Source organism: Pongo pygmaeus, chromosome 22, assembly GCF_028885625.2.
Source record: "Pongo pygmaeus isolate AG05252 chromosome 22, NHGRI_mPonPyg2-v2.0_pri, whole genome shotgun sequence".
Classification (NCBI taxonomy): domain Eukaryota; kingdom Metazoa; phylum Chordata; class Mammalia; order Primates; family Hominidae; genus Pongo; species Pongo pygmaeus.
Window position 1 is genome coordinate 49,096,828 of NC_072395.2, and position 22,710 is coordinate 49,119,537.

Consider the following 22,710-nt stretch of genomic DNA (forward strand, 5'->3'; position numbering starts at 1 on the left):
GCCCTGCCCATCCCCTGCCTGGTTGCAGGGAAGCTTCTCTAACGTGCAGCTGGTCCAGTTCTTTTGTGCCATCTTTCTCAGAGTTTCAGGATGGCCATCATTTCTTTTGTGTTGCTCCAGCTCATGACTAAAGGTATTGAAGAAGTTGCCCTGCTCTCTGGATATTTCTGTTGAGTAATGTCCCTGGCCAGCAGTTTATGCACACTTAACACACGTAGTCTGCGCTCTGCCTCCATCTAGCAGAATCTGCCTTGGGCAAGTTACTTAAGCTCTCTGTGCTTCCATCTCCTTATGTGTAATCAGCAGTACAGGATCTGTCCACATGGCTGTTATGAGGGTTTAATACGTTAATAGATGTAAAATGCGTAGAAGGGTGTCTGGCACACAGGAAGTTCTACAAAAGTGTTGGCTATTTTCATGAATGTTGTTTCCCCAGCTAAAGTTAAGTTTCTGTATATTTTAGACTATATAAAATGTCTGTATGCACAGGTTTACTGTATATATGTCTTATGTATATATATATGTCACTTACTGATTTAAAAGGGATTGTTAATCTGTCTCTGACCATCTTCCTTCTAATTGCAGGGCCTCAAGTGGTTGGGAATTTGTTTCTCGAAGTCATCAGGGCCTTTTATTCTTACTGCAGAGATGCCCTTGGCTCTGATCTTAAACTTAGCTACACCCAGAGTGGAAATTCGCTGATAAGGTATGGGTTTGGCCTTGAACGTCACCCATCTCTCTCCCTGCCCGGTACTATGATTTTTTTTTTCCTCTCTTGCTTACTATAAATTGTGAAGTGGTAGAGAAAGCGGAGCAGCAGGTGAGACCATTGGTTAAAATAATCAATGCCTTTAAGTCAGTCCATGGGAATTGACTGTTCCCTAATGAGTACTGTGAAGAGTTTAAAGGGAGTTTGATGTAGTCTTTCCCCCAGCCTGGGATGGACAGGTATTTATTGATTTTTTGATCAAGTATGAAACAATGAAATGTATGTATTGATCAAGTATGAAACTCGTTTAACAAAGGCAGCTTGATCTAGTATACCCAAGTGGTGAGTTACAGGGCGGAGAGAAGAGGGAAAATGGAGGGGAGTGTGCCTGGCAAGTGGAAAGGGGATGTGAGTCTTCAGGACAGGAGTCCAGGGGGTGTTGGGGGAGTTTGGGGGAGACCCAGGCAGGGCACCGGAGGACACAGGCTCCATTGCCCAGAGGCAGAGTGAGTGGTGTTTGGAAGACAGCAGGCACATCGGCCTCACGTGCGCAGTTACATACAAACCCTGTTTTGTTTGTTTAGTTTGTTCCTTTTAAGGGGATACAACCTTTTCCTTTTTGCTTTACTCTTAATGTAATTTCCTTCTGCCTGAACATTGAAAATTTAAATCAATTTTAATATTTTTCTGGTTTATTAGTTGTAAGTGTACCAAGAGTTCTTAGTGTTTGCTTTTTTCTCCCAGAATGAAAGCGGTTTATTGTTTTTCTGAGTATGAAAGTAATACATGGTCATTGTCGAATTTACTGATATTTGAAAGATCAAGAAAAATGGTGTCACCCGTAATCCTAGCACTCTTCAGAGAAAACCATAAAACATTTTTACTTCTTTCTAGATTTCTACTACATACATAAATACATAGATGCCTGTCTTTTATTCTAAAGGTAGAATTACACCAGTTATTTAGTTGCTTGGGGTTTTCTTTTTGTTTTCTTGTTGTTGGTTTGTTTGTTTGGTTTTGAGACAGGGTCACCCAGGCTGGAGTACAGTGGCGTGAACATGGCTCACTGCAGCCTCAGTCTCCTGGGCTCAAGCGATCCTCACGCCTCAGCCCCTTAAGTAGCTGGGACTACAGACATGCACCACCATGCCCAGCTAATTTTTTTTTTTTTTTTTTTTTTTGGTGGAGATGAGGTTTCACCATGTTGCTCAGGATGGTCTCAAACTTCTGAGCTCAAGCAATCCGCCCACCTCAGCTTTTCAAAGTGCCAGGATTATAGGTGTGAGCCGCCATGCCTGGCACTCTCTGGAGTGTCACTCTCCAGCATGACAAGGTCTCACTCTGTCTCCCAGGCTAGAGCACAGTGGCACCATCAAAGGTCACCGCAGCCTTGAACTCCTGGGATCAAGTGATCCTCACACCTCAGCTTCCCAAGTAGCTAAGACTATAGGCACACACAACCACACCTGGCTAATTTTTAATTTTTCTGTAGAGACGAGGTCTTGCTATGTTGCACAGGCTGGTCTTGAACTCCTGGACACAAGCAGTCCTCCTGCCTTAGCCTCCCAAACTGCTGGGATTACAGGTGTGAGCCACCGTGGCTGGCCATTGCTTGTTTTTTAAAATGGAAGTTGTGAGTAGCTCTGTACTGTTCTCCTATGGGATTAGTTGCCTTAGAGGTTTTGTTAAGGATTTATCATTTATTTAAGGCCAAGTGCAGTGGCTCACGCCTGTAATTTCAGCACTTTGGGAGGCCAAGGCAGGCGGATCACTTGAGGTCAGGAGTTCAAGACCAGCCTGGCCAACATGACAAAACCTGGTCTCTATAAAAAAAAATACAAAGATTAGCTGGGTGTGGTGGCGCATGCCTGTAGTCCCAGCTACTTGGGAGGCTGAGGCATGAGAATTGCTTGAACCTGAGAGGTGGAGACTGCAGTGAGCCAATATTGCGCCATTGCACTCCAGCCTAGGCGACAGAGCGACACTTCATCTCAAAAAATAAATAAAAATAATAAATCCTGACTGACCAATTTCTTATTGATTGACTTTTAGACAGTTTCTGCTTTTTCAGTTTTGTTTGTTTGTTTGCTTTTGAGACAGAATCTTGCTCTGTTGCCCAGGCTGGAGTGCAGTAATGTGGTCTCCGTTCACTGCAACCTCCACCTCCCAGGTTCAAGTGATTCTCCTGCCTCAGCCCCCTGAGTAGCTGGGATTACAGGCACCTGCCACCACTCCCAGCTAAGTTTTTGTATTTTTAGTAGAGATGGGGTTTTCACCATGTTGGCCGGGCTGGTCTCGAGTTCCTGACCTCGTGATCCACCTGCCTCAGCCTCCCAAAACGCTGGGATTACAGGCATCAGCCACTGCGTACAGCCTGTTTGTTTGTTTTTGAGATGGAGTCTCGCTCTGTACCCAGCCTGGAGTGTGGTGGCACCATCTCGGCTCATTGCAACCTCCACCTCCTGGGCTAAAGCAATTTTCCTGCCTCAGCCTCCCGAGTAGCTGGGATTACAGATGCCCACTACCATATCTGGCTAATTTTTATGTTTTTAGTAGCGACAGAGTTTTGCCATGTTTGCCAGGCTGGTCTCAAACTCCTGACCTCAAATGATCTGCCTGCCTCGGCCTCCCAAAGTGCTGGGATTGCAGGTGTGGACTACCGCACCTGGCTTTTTTCAGTATTTTTTAATGGCCTTTTAGTGGTACACTTCTGCACACATCTATGTAGCCGTGCAGGGATTTCAATAGGATAAATTTCTTGAATAAATTTCCTGAGCCATAGAAGATAAAATTTAAGGCTGGGCGCTATGGCTTATGCCTGTAATTCCAGCACTTTGGGAGGCTGAGGCAGGTGGATCATTTGAGGTCAGGAGTTTGAGACCAGCCTGGCCAACATGGTGAAACCCCATCTCTACTAAAAATACAAAACTTAGCTGGACGTGGTGGTGCACGTCTGTAATCCATCCTAGCTACTCGGGAGGCTGAGGCAGGAGAATCACTTGAACCTGGGAGGCAGAGATTGCAGTGAGCCGAGATTGTGCCACTGCACTCCAGCCTAGGAAACAGTGAGACTCTGTCTCAAAAGAAGATAAAACATTTAAAATCTTGGCTAAATTTCCCTGCTGAATATCTGTGTACCATGTTATTCCACCAGTAGAGTATGGACTAAAACTGATTTTCTGTACAAATTCTTTTTACAGTAGCTCTGAAATTATTATTATTTTATTTTTATTTTTTTGAGACAGAGTCTCACTCTGTCACCCAGGCTGGAATGCAGTGGCGCAATCTCAGCTCACTGCAACCTCTGCCTCCCAGGTTCAAGCGATTCTCCCACCTCAGCCTCCTGAGTACCTGGGATTACAGGTATCCGCCATCATGGCCTGCTAATTTTTGTATTTTTGTAGAGACAGGGTTTCACCATGTTGGCCAAGCTGGTCCACCCACCTCAGCCTCCCAAAGTGCTGTGATGACAGGCGTGAGCCACCGCACCCAGCTCTGAAATTTACTTTTAAGAGACTGTATCAGTATAAATATTGTTTACAATGGCATTATGCAAACACATTATAAGAACCGTAATATTTTTATTTTTATCAGGGTGTGTCAGCTTCTCTAGAAATAAGTTGCAGATGGTGAAATCAATTACAGTTTTTTGGACACATTTTGTAATTCAGGATTTTTTTATAGACATATTTATTCATGTCCTCCCCTTTTACAGTGCAATCAAAGAAAACAGAAATGCCTCTGAGATTGTCAAAACGGTAAATTTGCTGATCACTTCTCTAAGCACAGACTTTCTCTGGGATTATATGACAAGATGTTTTGAGGAATGCTTTAGGTAAGTATGCAGTTCAAGAATGCAGAATATTTAGGAAGGATGAGAGGGTTTAATGGTTTTGTAGCTGCTTAGAATATCAGATTATATATAAGTAGCTGAAGCTGAGTAGTCTTTCCTGAGTTTTAAAATTCAACTAAAACAGGATTGGAAAGAATTCACTTAAGATTCTAGAAGAATAAAAACATCTCCAATAAGAAGGTTCACATAATCTTTGCCGTGTAATTCTGAAGCTGCTTTAAAAGTCTAACTTTAGAAAATCCTCAGTGCATTTTCTGGTTACATTAATCAAATCAGCTTTCCTCTCCTGGCTACCCGATCTATTGAAAGCAGCTTAGTTTTGTGGCTTTGTGACTGGATAGAGTGTTTTTGAAACTCTTACTGAAATGAATGTATAACTGGTCAGATAAAAGCATTAATGTTTTAAGCTACTATAATCAGCTTTACCATCTCTTTTAACCGGGTGAATTGCACCACCTCTAAATTGTTTGCAGTGGCATACCCCGGGAATACCGAGCTTTCCTGAAGAGCCCTTTCCCATGCCATTTTCTTTATGGGAGGAATAAGGTCATGTCTCAAACCCTGTTTTGTCCTATGAGGCATACTGTAAAACTTATTTCTTGTTCATCTCCACTGTAATGCTCTTGGCCGTCTCAGAGTCTTACTTCTCAGCTGCTACCACTGCACTTTTCTGCCCAAGTAAGCTCACAACCCTGGGAAAAATAAGTTAATTGCAATTGGATCCACAAGCAACAGCAAGGCCATATTATATTGAGGTTAGAGTATGCTTCCATCAGCCTGGTTGTTATGTTATTTTTTATTTTATGACGGAGTCTCTCTCTGTCACCCAGAGTGGAGTTCACTGGCACAATCCCAGCTCACTGCAACCTCTGCCTCCCAGGTTCAAGCGATCCTCCCATCCGAGCCTCCCAAATAGCTGGGACTACAGGCTCAGCCTCCCAAGTAGCTGCGACTACAGGTGCACGCCACCACACCCAGCTAATTTTTGTGTTTTTAGTAGAGACAGGATTTCACCATGTTGGCCAGGATGGTCCCAAACTCCTGACCTCAAGTGATGCACCTGCCTTGGCCTCCCAAAGTGCTGGGATTACAGGCATGAGCCCTCGCATCCGGCCATCCTGGTTATTAAAAAAAAAAAAAAAAAAAAAAAAAAAAGAAAGAATAAAATGTTTCTACCCAGATAGAGCTGACTCTCCACCTTCGCAACATTTTGTCCTCTTTTCATCCCAGAGTTAATCACTGTCTTGAGATTAATGTCTGTCTTCAGTATAACATGGCTTTGCTGTTGCCTGTGGATCCTATTACAGTTAATTTATTCATCCCAGGGTTATGAGATGAAAAGCAATAGATACTTTTTAACTTACCCATTTATCTAGTAGCCTGTTTATTTTAAAAGAAGTCTTGAATTTCAGTATAAGATAAGCAACTAACAATAGTTGATTGGTGGGGTTACACTTCTCTACAGAAGCTGAAACGTTCTAGGCAACTCAGATGCTGATAAACTCCTGGTATTACTTGGAGAGGAGTAGTCCCAGGCCACTCCTACAGCAGGGTGAAGAGCCGTGTGGACTGTGGTGTTCTCCAGCCCAGCCTCGTTCCCTTGGCTCGTGCCTTTGGGCTTGGACTGGGGACTTGGGATTACATCTATTGATGGTACTCCAGGTCTCCTGGGAGATACCTGAATTGGTAGAGTTCAAGTCAGAGAGAATCTGTTTGGACACCAACAGATTCAGGACACTTATTGACACTTCTACATGTTAGATACTTTTAATCACCAAAATTTAGTTATGAGAACTACAAAAGCTGTCTTCCATTATGTTTGAAGTAGAATAACATTACTGGAAATTGTAAGAAATGCTTGGACTTACTGCAGGAAGAATTGATTTTTTTTTTTCTGAGACAGAGTCTTGCTCTGTTACCCAGGCTGGAGTGCAGTGGTGCGATCTTGGCTCACTGCAACCTCTGCCTCCTGGGTTCAAGCAATTCTCGTGCCTCAGCCTCCCAAGTAGCTAGGACTACAGGCATGGGCCACCACACCTGGCCAATTTTTTTGTACTTTAGTAGAGATGGGGTTTCACCATGTTGCCCAGGCTGGTCTCAGACTCCTGAGCTCGGATAATCCACCTATCTCGGCCTCCCAAAGTGTTAAGATTACAGGCGTGAGCCTCCATGCCTGGCCAAAGAATGGATTTTTCTTTGCTGTGATTTATAGACCAGTGAAGCAGCGTTACAACGTGAGGAACAGCGTCAGCCCTCCCCCCACGGTCTCGGAGCTCTGCGCCCTCCTGGTCTTCCTGCTGGATGTCATTCCCTTGGTAAGTGCTGGGGAAGAGACATCTCAACGCCTGCTATTATTTACATTCTTACTGGTGGTGATGGCCTGCTTTATCAACCTCACATTACTGAAAATATGCAACACTGTTTTGATGTTTGTTTTGGCATAAAAGATATAGCTGGATGTAATCTCTTATATTTTTAATGTCTTATTTAAAAGGGGCTATAAATTTTGGGCCGGTTGTAAGTGGGCAAAGCTGAAGTTAGGTCAACCAGCTGATGAACTGGGTATCATTCCCGTACTACAGTTACTTTAGGGAAACAGTCAATACATTTCCTAGTTAAAATTGTGCTGTTGGCTAGTTTTCTCAAAGGAAACTAATTTCCTTAATATAGAAATATGTGCCAATTTTATTTTCTATTAGAAAGTGTAAAGCCCCTTGCGAGGAGAGGAATAACATCCTTGATATGTCTAGATCAAATTGAAATACTGAGCCTAGCTCTGTGGTATGCGCTCGTAATTCCCAGCTACTCAGGAGGCTGAGATAGGAGGATTGCTTGAGCCCAGGAATTTGAGACCAGCCTGGACAGCATAACATGATCCAGTCTCAAACAAAAACAATAGAAATGTTCTTTTCTTTTCTTTCTCTCTCTCTTTTTTTTTTTTTTTTTTCTGTGACAGAGTTTTGCTCTTGTTGTCCAGGCTGGAGTGCAATGGCGTGATCTCAGCTCACTGCAACCTCCGCCTCTGGGGTTCAAGTGATTCTCCTGCCTCGGCCTCCCAGGTAGCTGGGATTACAGGCACCCGCCACCACGCCCAGCTAAATTTTTGTATTTTTAGTAGAGACAGGGTTTCACCATATTGGCCAAGCTGGTCTTGAACTCCTGACCTCAGGTGATCCACCAGCCTCAGCCTCCCAAAGTGCTGGGATTACAGGCGTGAGCCACCATGCCCATCCTTGTTTCTCTTTTTTGAGATAGAGCCTCACTGTCACCCAGGCTGGAGTGCAGTGGCATGATCTCAGCTCACTGTAGCCTCATCCTCCCAGGCTCAAGCAAGCAATCCTCCCACCTCAGCCTCCCAAGTGTCTGAGACCACAGGCACGTGCCACCACATCTGGATAATTTTAGTATTTTTTGTAGAGATGGGGTCTCACTGTGTTGCCCAGACTGGTCTCGAACTCCTGAGCTCAAGCAATCTCCCTGCGTCAGCCTCCCAAGGTGCTGGCTGGGATTACAGGCATGAGCCACTGCACCCAGTCTTCTTTTGTTTTCTGATTTGAAAATTAATGTGGTACGGTGGCTCACGCCTGTAATCCCAGCACTTTGGGAGGCTGAGGTGGGCGGATCACGAGGTCAGGAGATCAAGACCATCCTGGCTAACACGGTGAAACCCCGTCTCTACTTAAAAAAAAAAATACAAAAAGTTAGCCAGGTGTGGTGGCGGGCGCCTGTAGTCCCAGCTACTCAGGAGGCTGAGGCAGGAGAATGGCGTGAACCTGGGAGGCAGAGCTTGCAGTGAGCCGAGATCACGCCACTGCACTCCAGCCTGGGCGACAGAGCGAGACTCCATCTCAAATAAATAAATAAATAAATTAAATTAAATTAAATTAAATTAAATTAAATTAAATTAAATTAATGTGGGTCAGGCACGGTGGCTCACGCCTGTAATCCCGGCACTTTGAGAGGCCGAGGTGGGCGGATCACAAAGTCAGGAGATCGAGACCATCTTGGCTAACGCGGTGAAACCCCATCTCTACTAAACATACAAAAAATTAGCCGGGCGTGGTGGCAGGCGCCTGTAGTCCCAGCTACTCGGGAGGCTGAGGCAGCAGAATGGCATGAACCCAGGAGGCGGAGCTTGCAGTGAGCCGAGATCGCGCCACTGCACTCCAGCCTGGGCTAAAGAGCAGGATTCTGTCTCAAAAAAAAAAAAAAGAAAGAAAGGAAGAAAATTAGTGTGAAATTTATGCCCTAAAAAATTGAATTAGATGCCATTTTGAGATGCATTGTTTTTCTGATTGTGAACCAACCATGTGGGGTTAACCTATGTGTTTATTTCACAGGAACTTTACTCTGAGGTGCAAACCCAGTATCTCCCTCAGGTGCTCGGTTGCCTGGTGCAGCCTCTTGCTGAGGACATGGAGGCCTTAAGTTTACCTGAACTCACGCATGCCTTGAAGACATGTTTCAAGGTGCTCAGCAAAGTCCAGATGCCACCTTCCTACCTCGACACGGAGTCCAGCAGCGGAACCTCGGTGTGTACTCTGAGGGGCAGAAATGGTTCTGGGGGCTAAAAGCAGCTTATGCCTTCCTGGGAGTAGAAAGTCTTTAGGGTTGGTTAGGATAGGAATAAAGACGAGACGATACCTAGGTGATATGTCAAATATGCTTGTAAAACCCTCATTTTAAAAGGTTTTAGCACCTGGCATGGTGCAATGGCTCACACCTGTAATACCAACACTTTCGGAGGCTGGGGCAGGAGGATTGCTTGAGCCCAGGAGTTCGAGATCAGCCTGGGCAACATAGCAAGACCTCATCTCTCTACAAAATAAAAATTAGGCCAAGTGCAGTGGCCCACACCTGTGATCCCAGCACTTTGGCAAGCTGAGGTGGGTGGATCTCCTGAAGTTAGGAATTCAAGACCAGCCTGACCAACATGGCAAAACCCCATCTCTATTAAAAATACAAAAATTAGCTAGGCATGGTGGCGCATTCCTGTAGTCCCAGTTACTTGGGAGGCTGAGGCTGGAGAATCTCTTGAACCCGGGAGGCGGAGGTTGCAGTGAGCCATCACGCCACTGCACTTCAGCCTGGGCGACAGAGCAAGACTCCGTTTCAAAAAAATAAATAAATAAAATAAAAATAAGGGCTGGGCGCAGTGGCTCACGCCTGTAATCCCAGCACTTTGGGAGGCTGAGGCAGGTGGATCACGAGGTCAGGAGATCGAGACCATCCTGGCTAACATGGTGAAACCCCGTCTCTACTAAAAATACAAAAAATTAGCCGGTGCGGTGGCGGGCGCCTGTAGTCCCAGCTACTCAGGAGGCTGAGGCAGGAGAACAGTGTGAACCGGGGAGGCGGACCTTGCAGTGAGCCGAGATAGCGCCACTGCAGTCCAGCCTGGGTGAAAGAGCGAGACTCCGTCTCAAAAAAAATAATAATAATAAAATAAAATAAAATAGAAATAAAAATTAGGCATGGTGATGTTCACCTGTAGTTCCATCTACTCAGGAGGTTGAGGTGGGAGGATCGCTTGAGCCCAACAGGTTGAGGCTGCAGTGAGCCATGATTGCATGGCTGCACTCCAGCCTGAGTGAGAGCAAGACCCTGTCTCTACAAAAAAAATTTTTTAAGTTTAGCACCCTTTGTTTCACGCATTCTCATGCTACTTGCCTGCTCTGTAACTGTAGTTAATGGTTAGATATAGTTAATAACTATGTAACTACAGTTAATGGGCTAGTTATAACTAGCCTTGCAGACTGTTTTATGTGTGTGTTTGTAGCATGTGATTTTGGTTATTTCGAATATAAGTGAAATGAGGTACTGGATTAGTTTGCTGGGGCTGCCATAATAAAGTACCACAGACTGGGTGGCTTCAACAACAGACATTGGTTTTCTCATGGTTTTGAAGGCCAGGGCCTGACAGCAAGGTTGGCACCTCCTGAGTGCACTGGGGAAAAAGAGTGTGTCTCATGCCTCCCCCGAGCTTCTGGTGGTCTGCTGGCAATATTCAGCATTCCTCAGCTTGTCGAAGCATCAGCCCAGTCTCGGCCTTTATGTTCTCCTGGCCGTCATCCTGTGTGCATGTCTGTCTCTGTGTCCAGATCTCCCCTTTTCATAAGGACACCAGTCCTGCTGGATTTGGGCCCACCCTAATGAGCTCATCTTTATTGGATCATCTGCAAAGACTCTATTTTCAAATTAAGGTCACATTCACGGGTACTGGGAGTTAGGACTTCAACATATTTTGGGGGGACACAGTTCAACCCATAACATACACTATTCTCTGACTTGCTTTACTTTTTTTTTTTTTTTTTTTTGAGACAGAGTGTCTCTCGGTCGCCCAGGCTGGAGTGCAGTGGCATGATTTTGGCTCACTGCAACCTCCACCTGATGGGTTCAAGCGATTCTCCTGCCTCAGCCTCCAAAGTAGCTGGGATTACAGGCACGCACCACCACGCCTGGCTAATTTTTTGTATTTTTAGTAGAGATGGGGTTTCACCATGTTGGCCATGCTGGTCTTGAACTCCTGACCTCAGGAGATCCACCCACCTCATCCTCCCAAAGTGCTGGGATTACAGGCATGAGCCACCACACCTGGCCTTATTTTATTTCTTCATACCTTTATTTTGCCCTCAGTTCAGTTTCCTCATTCATATTTGTTAATTTGTCAGAAACAGTTCTCGCTCTGTTGTCCAGAGAATTGTGGCAGGTGATCCGCCCACCTCAGCCTCACTAAGTGCTGGGATTACAGGCTTGAGCCACCGCGCCTGGCAGAAACAATTCTTAAACAACTTTTTTGAACTCTAAAGGGGTTATATATTTAGACAAAAACACAAGAAAAATAGGCCCAAAAGAGAGCATGTGGGCTCCCCAGAGAGCATGTGGGTGCACCAGCCTCCTCTTTGCTACCCACCCTTCTCCTTCCCCTGCTTTGGGTGCCTCCTAAATTTCATCATACACTTAACACAGGGATTCTCTAGTCTAGACAGTGATGATTTTGAAAAACAGAATTGAAATACATTCATGATTTCAACTCATACTTGAATAGCTTGGTGTTGAGATGCACAATTCACATCTTTTTATTTTTTACAGAGCCCAGTAAAAGGTGAGAACGGCAAAATAATTTTGGAAACAAAGGCAGTGATTCCCGGTGACGAAGATGCTTCGTTTCCCCCTCTGAAGTCTGAGGACAGTGGGATCGGGCTCAGTGCCTCGTCACCAGAGCTCTCTGAGCACTTGAGGGTTCCTCGAGTTTCTCTGGAAAGGGACGACGTTTGGAAGAAGAGCGGGAGCATGCAGAGGACGTTTCTTTGCATCCAAGAGCTAATCGCCAACTTTGCCAGGAAGAACATTTTTGGAGTACAGCTGACAGCGTCAGGAGAAGAAAGCAAGTCCGAGGAGCCTGCAGGGAAGAGGGACAGGGATGGGACGCAGAGCCTGGCAGCCAATGATTCCAGCAGGAAGAACTCTTGGGAGCCCAAGCCCATCACTGTGCCTCAATTCAAGCAGATGCTTTCAGACTTGTTCACAGCACGAGGGTCTCCATTCAAGACAAAAAGTTCAGAGTCACCATCGTCTTCGCCCAGCAGCCCTGCCAGGAAAAACGGGAGAGAATGGGATGTTGAGCAGGTGGTCATTGACCTGGGGGGTTCCAGGGAGGAATGCAGGGAGGCCTTTGCTGCCGCCTGCCACCTGCTGCTGGACTGTGCCACCTTCCCTGTCTACCTGTCCGAGGAAGAGACCGAGCAGCTCTGTGCAACACTCTTTCAGCTGCCAGGTGAGAGGCAGCCCTGCTGAAGTCCCTCTTCGGGAATCATACGATGAGGCGATTGATGTGGGTGGAATATCCCCTATCCACAATGCTAGGGACCAAAAGTATTTTGGATTTAGGACTTTTTTCAGATTTTTGGAATATTTGCCTTACACTTACCGGTTCAGCATTCCTAATCTAGAAATCCAAAATCCAAGATGCTCCAGTGACTATTTCCTTCGAGCATCATGTCAGTGCTAATAAGGTTTCAGATTTTGGATTTGGAATTTTCAGATTAGAGATTCTCAACCTATATTTAAAGACTAGCTCAAATTGTGTAAGCCAAGAAGGTGCTATTGGCCTCATTTGTTTCCTTCCTCATTTGTAATTAGTACATTTTTGACTTGTGTCTCACTACATGGCAAAGTGGTAAGGGTGGGGCCTATGTTTTTAAACCCTGGGTGTCCAGCACAGCCCATCAGAAGACCTAGAACATGAATGGCATTCAGTAATAGTAAATAGACTATTTGATGATACCTGTTGATAAAGTTTTTTTGTGTTGGGGTTTTTTTTTTTTTTTTTTGATAAAGGGTCTGGCTCTGTTGCCCAGGCTGGAGTGTGGTGGCACCAACTCAGCTCACTGCAACCTCCACCTCCTGGGTTCAAGTGATTCTCCTGCCTCAGCTTCCCCAGTAGCTGGGACTACAGGCATGTGCCACTACACCCAGCTAATTTTTTTTTTTTTTTGAGACAGCGTCTTGCTCTGTCGCCAGGCTGGAGTGCAGTGGCGCGATCTTGGCTCACTACAGCCTCCGCCTCCCAGGTTCAAGTGATTCTCCTACCTCAGCCTCCCAAGTATCTGGGGTTACAGGCACACGCCACCAAGCCCAGCCAATTTTTGTATTTTTAGTAGAGACAGGGTTTCACCATGTTGGCCAGGATGGTCTTGATCTTTTGACCTCGTGATCCACTTGCCTAGGCCTCCCAAAATGCTGGGATTACAGGCGTGAGCCACCGCACCTGGCCCCCTAATTTTCATATTTCTAGTAGAGATGGGGTTTCACCATGTTGGCCAGGCTCGTCTCAAACTCCTGGCCTCATATGATCTGCCCACCTTGGCCTCCCAAAGTGCTGGGATTGCAGACGTGAGCCACCGTGCCTGGCCAATATTTTATATATTGGTTTGCTAGGGCTCCTCTAACAAAGTACCATAAACTGAGAAATTTGTCTCATAGTTCTGGAAACCAGAAGTCCAAGATCAAGGTGTCAGCTGAGCCATGCTCCTCTTCTGAGACCCCAGATGGAATACTTCTTGGCCTCTTCAGCTTCTGGTGCTGGCCGGCAACCCTTGGAGGGCTCCTCAGCTTGCAGCTGCATCAGTCCTGTCTCTGCCTTTGTCTTCACAGGGTGTCCTCTGTATGTCTTGTCTTCCCTTGACATGTCCCTCTTATAAGGACACCAGTCATATTAGATTAGGGCCCACCCTAACAACCTCATCTTAATTTGATTACCTCTGTAAAGACCTTATTTCCAAATAAGTCTCACTAGCGGGAGGTTAGCGCACTGCTGTCCAGGTGGATTTCTCAGGTAACTTCCCAGATCTAGGGTGCTGTAGAATCTGCAGACTGGGGACCCATTCTCACGTGGTTCTGCCTGTTTCTGCCTCTCCGGCTGGCTTCCTTTCAGGAGCTGGTGATTCCAGTTTTCCATCTTGGCTGAAGTCCCTCATGACTATTTGCTGCTGTGTGACTGACTGCTACCTCCAGAACGTGGCCATTTCCACTCTGCTGGAAGTGATAAACCATTCCCAGTCCCTGGCCCTTGTCATTGAAGACAAGATGAAACGCTATAAGAGCTCTGGACACAACCCTTTTTTTGGCAAGCTACAGATGGTGACGGTTCCTCCCATTGCTCCGGGGATATTGAAAGTCATTGCAGAGAAAACAGATTTCTATCAGGTATTCCCCACTGGCAGCACTCTTCTTATGGCCTCCTTCTCCCCCTGAGCAGAACTCAGAACCGTGTTGCTGGGGATGGGGGCAGTGGCCCACTTTTCTGGGAGTGATATTCTATAGGGCACTGGGCAGAGGCAGTAGCCTTTGGTCTTCTGAGGCTGCCTCTCCCAGCATGTAACTTTCACCCTCCAGGAAAGCTACTGTGAGAGCAACTGGGGCCCCAGTATTCTGGGCCTGCCATGACTGAGTGGAACCCCTGCCTGGGAGTGCGGTCTGGGTAGAGGCAGGGAGCCCATGACTCCTCCACTGTACTCACCTGGATTTAACCTCTGCCACATCCAGCAGAGGGGTGGGAAGGTGACGTCCTGGTGGCCTGCCCCTCCCAGGAGGTGCAAAAGCCCTTGACTGGGAGCGGGGGAAAGAGAGCACCCTTTTGCTTGGCCACACGCACCAGAGTGGATAGTGGCGTTTCCATGGAGCTGAGCTGGGGAAGGAAAGAGATGATGAGCAGGTCATGGCTCAAGTGCCGTGACTCTTGCTGCTTTGACTGAAATGTCATAGGTTTTCCGGAATAAATGTTTCTTTATTTCCTGAGTGTCCTTTGGATAATTTCCAGGCTCTAAATGGTTGGTTGTTGTTGGTTTTAAAATAATTTTCACCAGTTGCTGGGGAGAGGGTCCGTCTGTGGAACTCCTCACACCGCTCAGCTTTGGTTCCATGTGGGACACCATCTGCGGTGTCAGGTCCTGGGGGAGCTTTTATTTAATTGCTCATTGACTTTTTTTTTTTTTTGAGACGGAGTCCTGCTCTGTCACCCAGGCTGGAGTGCAGTGGCATGATCTCGGCTCACTGCGACCTCTGCCTCCCATGTTCAAGCAATTCTCCTGCCTCAGCCTCCCGAGTAGCTGGGACTACAGGCACCTGCCACCACACCTGGTTAATTTTTGTATTTTTAGTAGAGATGGGGTTTCACCACATTGGCCAGGCTGGTCTCAAACTCCTGACCTCAGGAGTTTGGGAGGCCCGCCTCAGCCTCCCAAAGTGCCGGGATTATAGGCGTGAGCCACCGTGCCCAGCTGCTCGTTGACTTTTGTGCCACATTTCTTCTTCCTGCTAGAGTTGAGTCACATTAGATCTTGAGTAGATAGAACTTGAAACCAGGACTGGAACCGCTATAAGTAGCAGTGATTAAGCAAGTTTCATCTTGGCCCTACATAGATCAGAGATCAGAAAATTTGGCATATTTACACTATATATAGGCACAGGGAAGAAAAAAGAAGAAAGAATTGAGACCATGAAGCTTTGGAAAGATACTCATAGAATAAAAGTGGCAGCATTAAATACATTCCTTTTATTTTGGGGCAGTGAGGGAAGCTTTTCCAAGTTCTTACTGAAGCCTTGATTTTTACTTTCATTTTCATGTAGTACATATTCAAGTACTTACCACTTGCCTGGCACTAGAGCATACTTTTCTTTTTTTTTTTTTTCTTGAGACAGAGTCTTGCTCTGTTGCCCAGGCTGGAGTGCAATGGCATCATCTTGGCTCACTGCACCCTCTGCCTCCTGAATTCAAGCGATTCTCCTGCCTCAGCTTCCCTAGTAGCTGGGACTACAGATGTGCACCCTCACGCCTGGCTAATTTTTGTATTTTTAGTAGAGACAGGGTTTCACCATATTGGCCAGGCTGGTCTCAAACTCCTGACTTCAAGTGATCCTTCCACCTCGGCCTCCCAAAGTGCCTTACAGGTGTGAGCCACCATGCCCGGCCAAGAGCATACTTTTTTTATTGACATGTAATAATTGTATATATTTATGGGTATGATTTGATATTCTGACACATTTATACATTATGTGATGATCAAATCATGGTAATTAGCATACCCATCACCTTAAGCATTTATCATTTCTTTGTTGTGAAAACATTCAGAACCCTCTCTTTTAGCAATTTGAAATACACAATGCATTATTGTTAGCAGTAGTCACCCTACTGTGCAATAGAGTACCAGGATTTATTCCTTGGAGCATACTTTTATGTACTATACAGTTCTTGAGAGTTGGGGACAGCGGCAGCTAGTGCCTGTCCCTGTTGCAGATGCTGGAACTAGAGACACAGCAATCTTACCCATAGCCAGGATGTGCCCCCAATTCTCAGACTCTAGACAGGGCTGTTGTCTGATCTTTCAGCCTTTTTTTAATCCTGAGGAACAGCTCACATACCAGAGTTCCTGCTTCCCACAGTGCAAACAAGAAAAGGTCAGATAGCCCAAGGGTGCCCTGACCTTTCTTATCAGGTAGTGTTGGCAGATTTCAGATAACTAAGACAACACCCAGAACAGAGGAGTAGAGTAAGGTTTAAACATGTGAAGGAAGGCCCTGCGCGGTGGCTCACGCCTGTAATCCCAGCACCCAGCACTTTAGGAAGCTGAGGGCTGCTTGTTTGAGCTCAAGAGTTCAAGACCAGTCTGGCCAACATGGCAAAATCCCATATCTACAAAAAAAATACAAAAATTAACCTGGCATGGTGGCACACACCTGTAGTCCCAGCTACTTGGGAGGCTGAGGTGGGAGGATCACTTGAGCCAAGGAGGCAGAGGTTGCAGTGAGTTGACATCGTGCTGCTGCACTCCAGCCTGGGGCACATAGTGAGACCCTGTCTCAAAAAAATATGTATGAGGGAGTAGGTATGGTTTTGTGATCAGCATCAACTCTCAGAAACCTTGCAAAAAAATTTTTTAAACCTTCCAGAAGGGAGTCTCTTGCATATATATTTGCCATAGTGACAGCAAGGAAGTGGGGGGTCTACTTAGTCAAAAAGTTTTATATCAGAATTCAATTGTAATATGATTGTTGGAAATCACTTTCTCTTGGAGAAAAAGTAACAAAATAATGGTAGGAGTTGGAGCCAGTCAGTGGTTAACTTGATCTGTGCAGAGAAAGATGGTTTTGTTGAGTAGAAATAAATGGGCCAAAAAAGTTATTTGATCTAAGTTATGCCTAAAATACTTCAGTCTATGAGAGATAAACTTCATATGGTCTATGAAGTATCAGAATGTCTTTAGAAATTTAGAAATTTCCCTCCTGGAAGTGGGGACCAGCCCTCCTTCTGGGTCTCATCCTTGTTGGGGCAGGCACACTGGCTCCTGCTCCCTGCCACTTGGCAAGGGGCTGTAGCCCTTTGCAGACCATGTATGTTTAATGAGCTCAGTTCAGGGCTGGGAAGATGGAGGACGCGATTTGAGGGTGTAATAGTGTTTTGAGAGTGAGGCAGGCACCTGCCACGGCGTTGTGCACGGAAAAGGGAAGAGTCAAGTTATGGAACTAAAGCTGGCAGGCGTGGCTCTTTATCCATGCTGCGTGGTAACCAATTTGAGCAAACCCCAGAGGTGACCAAGTGCTATGGAGCTGAACCCCAGAATGAGTGATCTTGACAACCACTGTAAACTTGCCAAACTCCCCAGAGGGCGCATCTGTGCATTCCCCAGTGCCTGCATAGGGTGAGGCTCGGTACCTGCCTGTTGAAAGAATGCTTCAACCCCTCTGGTCCAGTTTCCAGTTAATTCCCTTTCTGAAAGTAATGTTGAGGTTGAGGCAAGAGCTGCAGTGTTCTTAGTCGGCCAGAAACCTCCAGGTTTGACCTCCTATAACATTGCCTGCTGCCCGGATGACTTTGGTGGGTTTTTCTTTTTTTTCTTTTTTCTTTTTCTTTTTTTGAGACAGAGTCTCACTCTATTGCCCAGGCTGGAGTGCAGTTGCATGATCTCAGGATTTCAGCTCACTGCAACCTCTGCCTCCTGGATTCAAGCGATTCTCCTGCCTCACCTTCTCAAGTAGCTGGGATTATAGGTGGCCACCGCCACACCTGGCTAATTTTTGTATTTTCAGTAGAGTTGGGGTTTTGCCGTGTTGACCAGGCTGGTCTTGAACTCCTGACCTCAGGTGATCTGCCCCACTTCGACCTCCCAAAGTGCTGGGATTACAGGCATGAGCCACCGCTCCCAGCCTTTGGTGGGTTTCTTTGATTTATTTGTTGGTGATTTGTTTCTGGGCATGGAGGATTCTCACATGGCAAATATAGGTGAGAGGCAGTATGTCGGGGCTGGGACTGACTGAGTGAGGATGTGAGTGGATGTTGCCTGTGTTGACATGGTCCCCCACTGCCTGCCTTTTCCTTGTCCCAGAGGGTGGCTCGTGTGCTTTGGAATCAGCTGAACAAAGAGACCCGGGAGCATCACGTCACCTGTGTAGAATTGTTCTACCGGCTGCACTGCCTAGCCCCGACGGCCAACATCTGCGAGGACATCATCTGCCATGCCCTCCTGGACCTTGACAAGGTGAGCCTTTCTGGCCGCCACCTCCATCCTGCAGCGCCCCGGCCCCTGCTGTACGTGCCCTTGGCCAACTGACATCCGTTCAGTCGAAGTCTTTCTGGGGCTGAGTGGACATCGTGATTAATAAAATAAGCAGAGGTGTTCTAGGATTTCAGTACTGGAAGGCCACTAGAAGCATGAGCCATTCTTTTTACAGCCCTGGAAATGTGGTTTGTGACCATATTGAGGCTCACCGGGGAAACCTGCCCAAACTTGCTGGAAGGACTTGCAGGGCTTCTGCAGGTTTTGGCAAAATAGGCAGTTGTAGGGTATTTATTGTCCCTTTAAGAACTTATTGAAGCAGGGCATGGTGGTTCACACCCATAATCCCAGCATTTTGGGAGGCTGAGGTGGGAGAAATTGAGGCCAGGAGTTCAAGACCTGCCTGGGCAACATAGTGAGATCCATCTCTATCAAAAATAAATAAATAAGGCTGGGCGCAGTGACTCACGCCTGTAATTCCAGCACTTTGGGAGGCCAAAGCAGGCGGATCACCTGAGGTCAGGAGTTTGAGACCAGCCTGGGCAACATGGTGAAACCCTGTCTGTACTAAGAATACAATATTAGCTGGGCGTGGTGGCACATGCCTGTAATCCCAGCTACTCAGGAGGCTGAGACAGGAGAATCACTTGAACCTGGGAGGCGGAGGTTGCAGTGAGCCAAGATCGCGCCACTGCACTCTGGTTTGGGTGACAGAGCGAGACTCCGTCTCAAAAAATAAAAATAAAAATAATAATAAACCAATTTTTAAAAAATATATATATTTCATTGAGCATTTATTGTCCTGGGTCTCCTTTGCAGTCTGTTGTGTGTCCTCGTTCTTTAAGACACTTGGGCCTGATGCTTGCAAGGAAGCCATGCTCCTTTGTGTTTTCCTTTGGCTGCAGACCATAGGGGTGACCCTGGACTCTAATACTGAGTTCTGAATGTGCCGCTGTGTTAAAGTGAACAATCAGAGAGAGAGGATGCAGGTTCTCCTTTTCCTTCTGGCCTAATCAGTCAAAGGAGAATGCAGCATCTTTGCTGTGGTTGCTGTCAGTTCTGCTGAAGTCTTTGATCTATTGTTTAAATGGGGTTTATGGTGACTGAAGACAGTGGTCAGTTACGAAACCAAGTTCCTCACTCCCATGTATCTCCTCATCAAGGGAACAAGGCTGGAAGCTCTGTTTAGATTTTCCGTGATCTGGCACCTGACAAGAGAGATCCAAGGCAGTCGAGTAACATCGCACAATCGCTCCTTTGATAGGTGAGGCGGTCTTCGTTATGATCTACCGTTAACTCACGAGGAAACTCCACAGAGGTTCCTGCCCAACGTGTGGGGCTGGGGAGGGAGAGGAGCGTGCAGTTGAAAACATGACCCCATGTGACCGGGTGTGGTGGCTCACTCCTGTAATCCCAGCACTTTGGGAAGCCGAGGCGGGCAGATCACTCGAGGCCTGGAGTTAGAGACCAGCCTGACCAACATGGTGAAACCCCATCTCTACTAAAAATACAAAAATTAGCTGGGTGTGGTGGTGGGCACCTGTAATCCCAGCTACTTGGGAGGGTGAGGCAGGAGAATCACTTGAACCCGGGAGGCAGAGGTTGCAGTGAGCCAAGACTGCGCCACTCCACTGGGTGGAGTGACAAGAGCGAAACTCCATCTCAAAAAAAGAAAAGGTGACCCCTGCACATGACCCCTCTGAGCACAGCCAGTGGTTCCCATAAACCCCTCAGTGAATTTAGGCCAGACACATGTGAACACATGTTAGGAATTTTCTTAATTTGGTTGGGATGTGAGGAATCCTGGCATGCCCCGGGATCACCTGTGCAGCTTTTACAGCATGCCCCTACGAGGGGACTTTGCAGGGAGGTCAGATGGCCTAGACCTCCCCTGGAGCAGTGACCACACTTGGTGTGTGTGCTTGTTCCATCACTGCCTCATGCTTAAGAGGTGAACTTGATTGCCGCCCATTCTACTCCACATTGTTTTTCCCAAGTGCCTCTGAAACTCTAGGTGTGAGGCCAGGCACTCGGCCTTAGAGATGCCAGCTGATTCTGATGCCTGAGGCCCAGGCCCAGACTCAGATATATAACCCATTCGGGGTGAGGCCTGAGCATTGGGATTTTAAATGCTCCCACTGGTGATTCCAACGTGAAACCAAAGTTGAGTCCCCGTTCGCTCATCCACTTGGGTCTGGAAGTCCAGCTTGGGTGGAGCTCCTAGGGTACCTGTGTTGGGTGACGCACTATGCCCAGTGTCTTGCACGGTGCCTGGTGCACAGGGGTGGCTGCGAGTGAACTCACTGGTGTGTTTCCCACCGCAGGTCCTTGTTTGTCGTGCTGGACAGCCTGGCCTGCACGGATGGCGCCATCGGTGCAGCAGCCCAGGGCTGGCTGGTGCGTGCGCTCTCCCTCGGGGACGTGGCTCGCATCCTCGAACCCGTGCTCCTGCTCCTGCTGCAGCCAAAAACCCAGAGAACCTCCATCCATTGCCTCAAGCAGGAGAACTCGGCTGGTGAGCAGCCCGCACAGGACCTGGGGGTGAGGGAGGAATGGGTGGGGGGACTGGACCTCAGCAGTGATAGTTGAGAGACTGAGGCCCACTAGGTGGTTTTGTTAGATGCAAATGGTACTTTGTAAATTGTGAGGATTTCGTCAGTTTAAGGACCTAGTGATCTAGCATTTAGAACTATTAGGGAGTGGGTTTGCTGTTTTCACTGAAAAACCAGATTATTTTGTTATTAAAAAAGGAAAATTGGCCAGGCACGGTGGCTCACAACTGTAATCCTAGCATTTTGGGAAGCTGAGGCAGGTGGATCACCTGAGGTCAGGAGTTCAAGGCCAGCCTGGCCAATATGATGAAACCCTGTCTCTACTAAAAATACAAAAATTAGCCGGGCGTGGTGGTACATGCCTGTAATCCCAGCTATTCGGGAGGCTGAGGCAGGAGAATCTCTTGAACCCGGGAGGTAGAGATTGCAGTGAGCTGAGATGGTGCCACTGCACTCCAGCCTGGGTGACAGAGAGAGACTGTCATTCATAAATACATAAATAAATAAATAAAATAACTTTTATTTGTGAACCTTCAGCTATAAGGTAAGTGGTTTATTTTCTATCTGTGCTCTAAGATTCTTTTAGACTATAAAATCTTGTTAATCAGATTATCAGAAATGAAGAAGAAATAAACCTTTCAGTTCAGAGAACCTCCAGAGGCATCTTTAACATAAACGTAAAAGAATATAGGTAGAAATTAGGAAAGAAAAGAAAAACTAAATAAGCCTGATGAGTCAATTAAACTTCAATGATTAATATCTAATGCATTTTATGAACTAACGTTACTTCCTACAATAGCTGTATTTAATGACTTCACAATTTTCTAAGGGATGGTTTGCAAACTTTGAGTGAGTTTGTTTAGCTTGAGGCAGAAATTTAAAAATAATAATAAGTACTGCATTCATTCACTCCAAGAAAAGTAACAGACAAGGCTATAAGAAGGTTGTAGTGACCTAGTCTAAGAAGTAAAATCCAAGGCCCAGAATGTGGCAAGACAAGGGTTAAAAAGTAAAGAAGGGCTGGACGGTGGCTCACCCCTGTAATCCCAGCACTTTGGGAGGCTGAGGCAGGCAGATCGCGAGGTCAAGAGATTGAGACCATCCTGGCTAACACGGTGAAACCCCATCTCTACTAAAAATACAAAAAATAAGCTGGGTGTGGTGGCAGGGGCCTGTAATCCCAGCTACTCGGGAGGCTGAGGCAGGAGAATGGCATGAACCCAGGAGGCAGAGGTTGCAGTGAGCCAGTATCACACCACTGCCCTCCAGCCTGGGCAAAAGAGTGAGACTCCATCTCAAAAAAAAAAAAAAAAGAAAGAAAAGAAGAACAAGTTTGCCTCTGCCTAGCAAGCTCACTTCAAGGACAGTTATAAGCTAATGCTGTTTGAGAAGTTGAAACCAAAGGAATAAGCTCCAGACACCCCCCTCTCCAGATCAAGGGTGAAGGAAAAAAAAAGGACAAATGTCTGTATTTAGCCAGTTCTTGTTTTTTCTTATCCTGTATTTATCTTAATCTTTTTTTTTTTTTTTTTTTTTTGAGAC

At 46.5% G+C, this 22,710-nt stretch overlaps 1 protein-coding gene across 3 annotated transcripts in view; it reads left to right on the forward strand.

Moving 5' to 3' along the window:
- Positions 1-22,710, forward strand: part of DOP1B (DOP1 leucine zipper like protein B) — a 136,380-nt gene that overhangs the window by 61,391 nt on the left and 52,279 nt on the right. For all 3 annotated transcript variants that reach the window (XM_054468840.2, XM_063659904.1, XM_063659903.1), the window contains 9 exons: positions 586-706; positions 4,425-4,544; positions 6,775-6,877; positions 8,903-9,094; positions 11,655-12,339; positions 13,999-14,270; positions 18,446-18,598; positions 19,780-19,880; positions 20,941-21,131. In XM_054468840.2, coding sequence (XP_054324815.2) covers positions 586-706; positions 4,425-4,544; positions 6,775-6,877; positions 8,903-9,094; positions 11,655-12,339; positions 13,999-14,270; positions 18,446-18,598; positions 19,780-19,880; positions 20,941-21,131 — 1,938 coding nt within the window. The remainder of the gene's footprint in view (positions 1-585; positions 707-4,424; positions 4,545-6,774; positions 6,878-8,902; positions 9,095-11,654; positions 12,340-13,998; positions 14,271-18,445; positions 18,599-19,779; positions 19,881-20,940; positions 21,132-22,710) is intronic.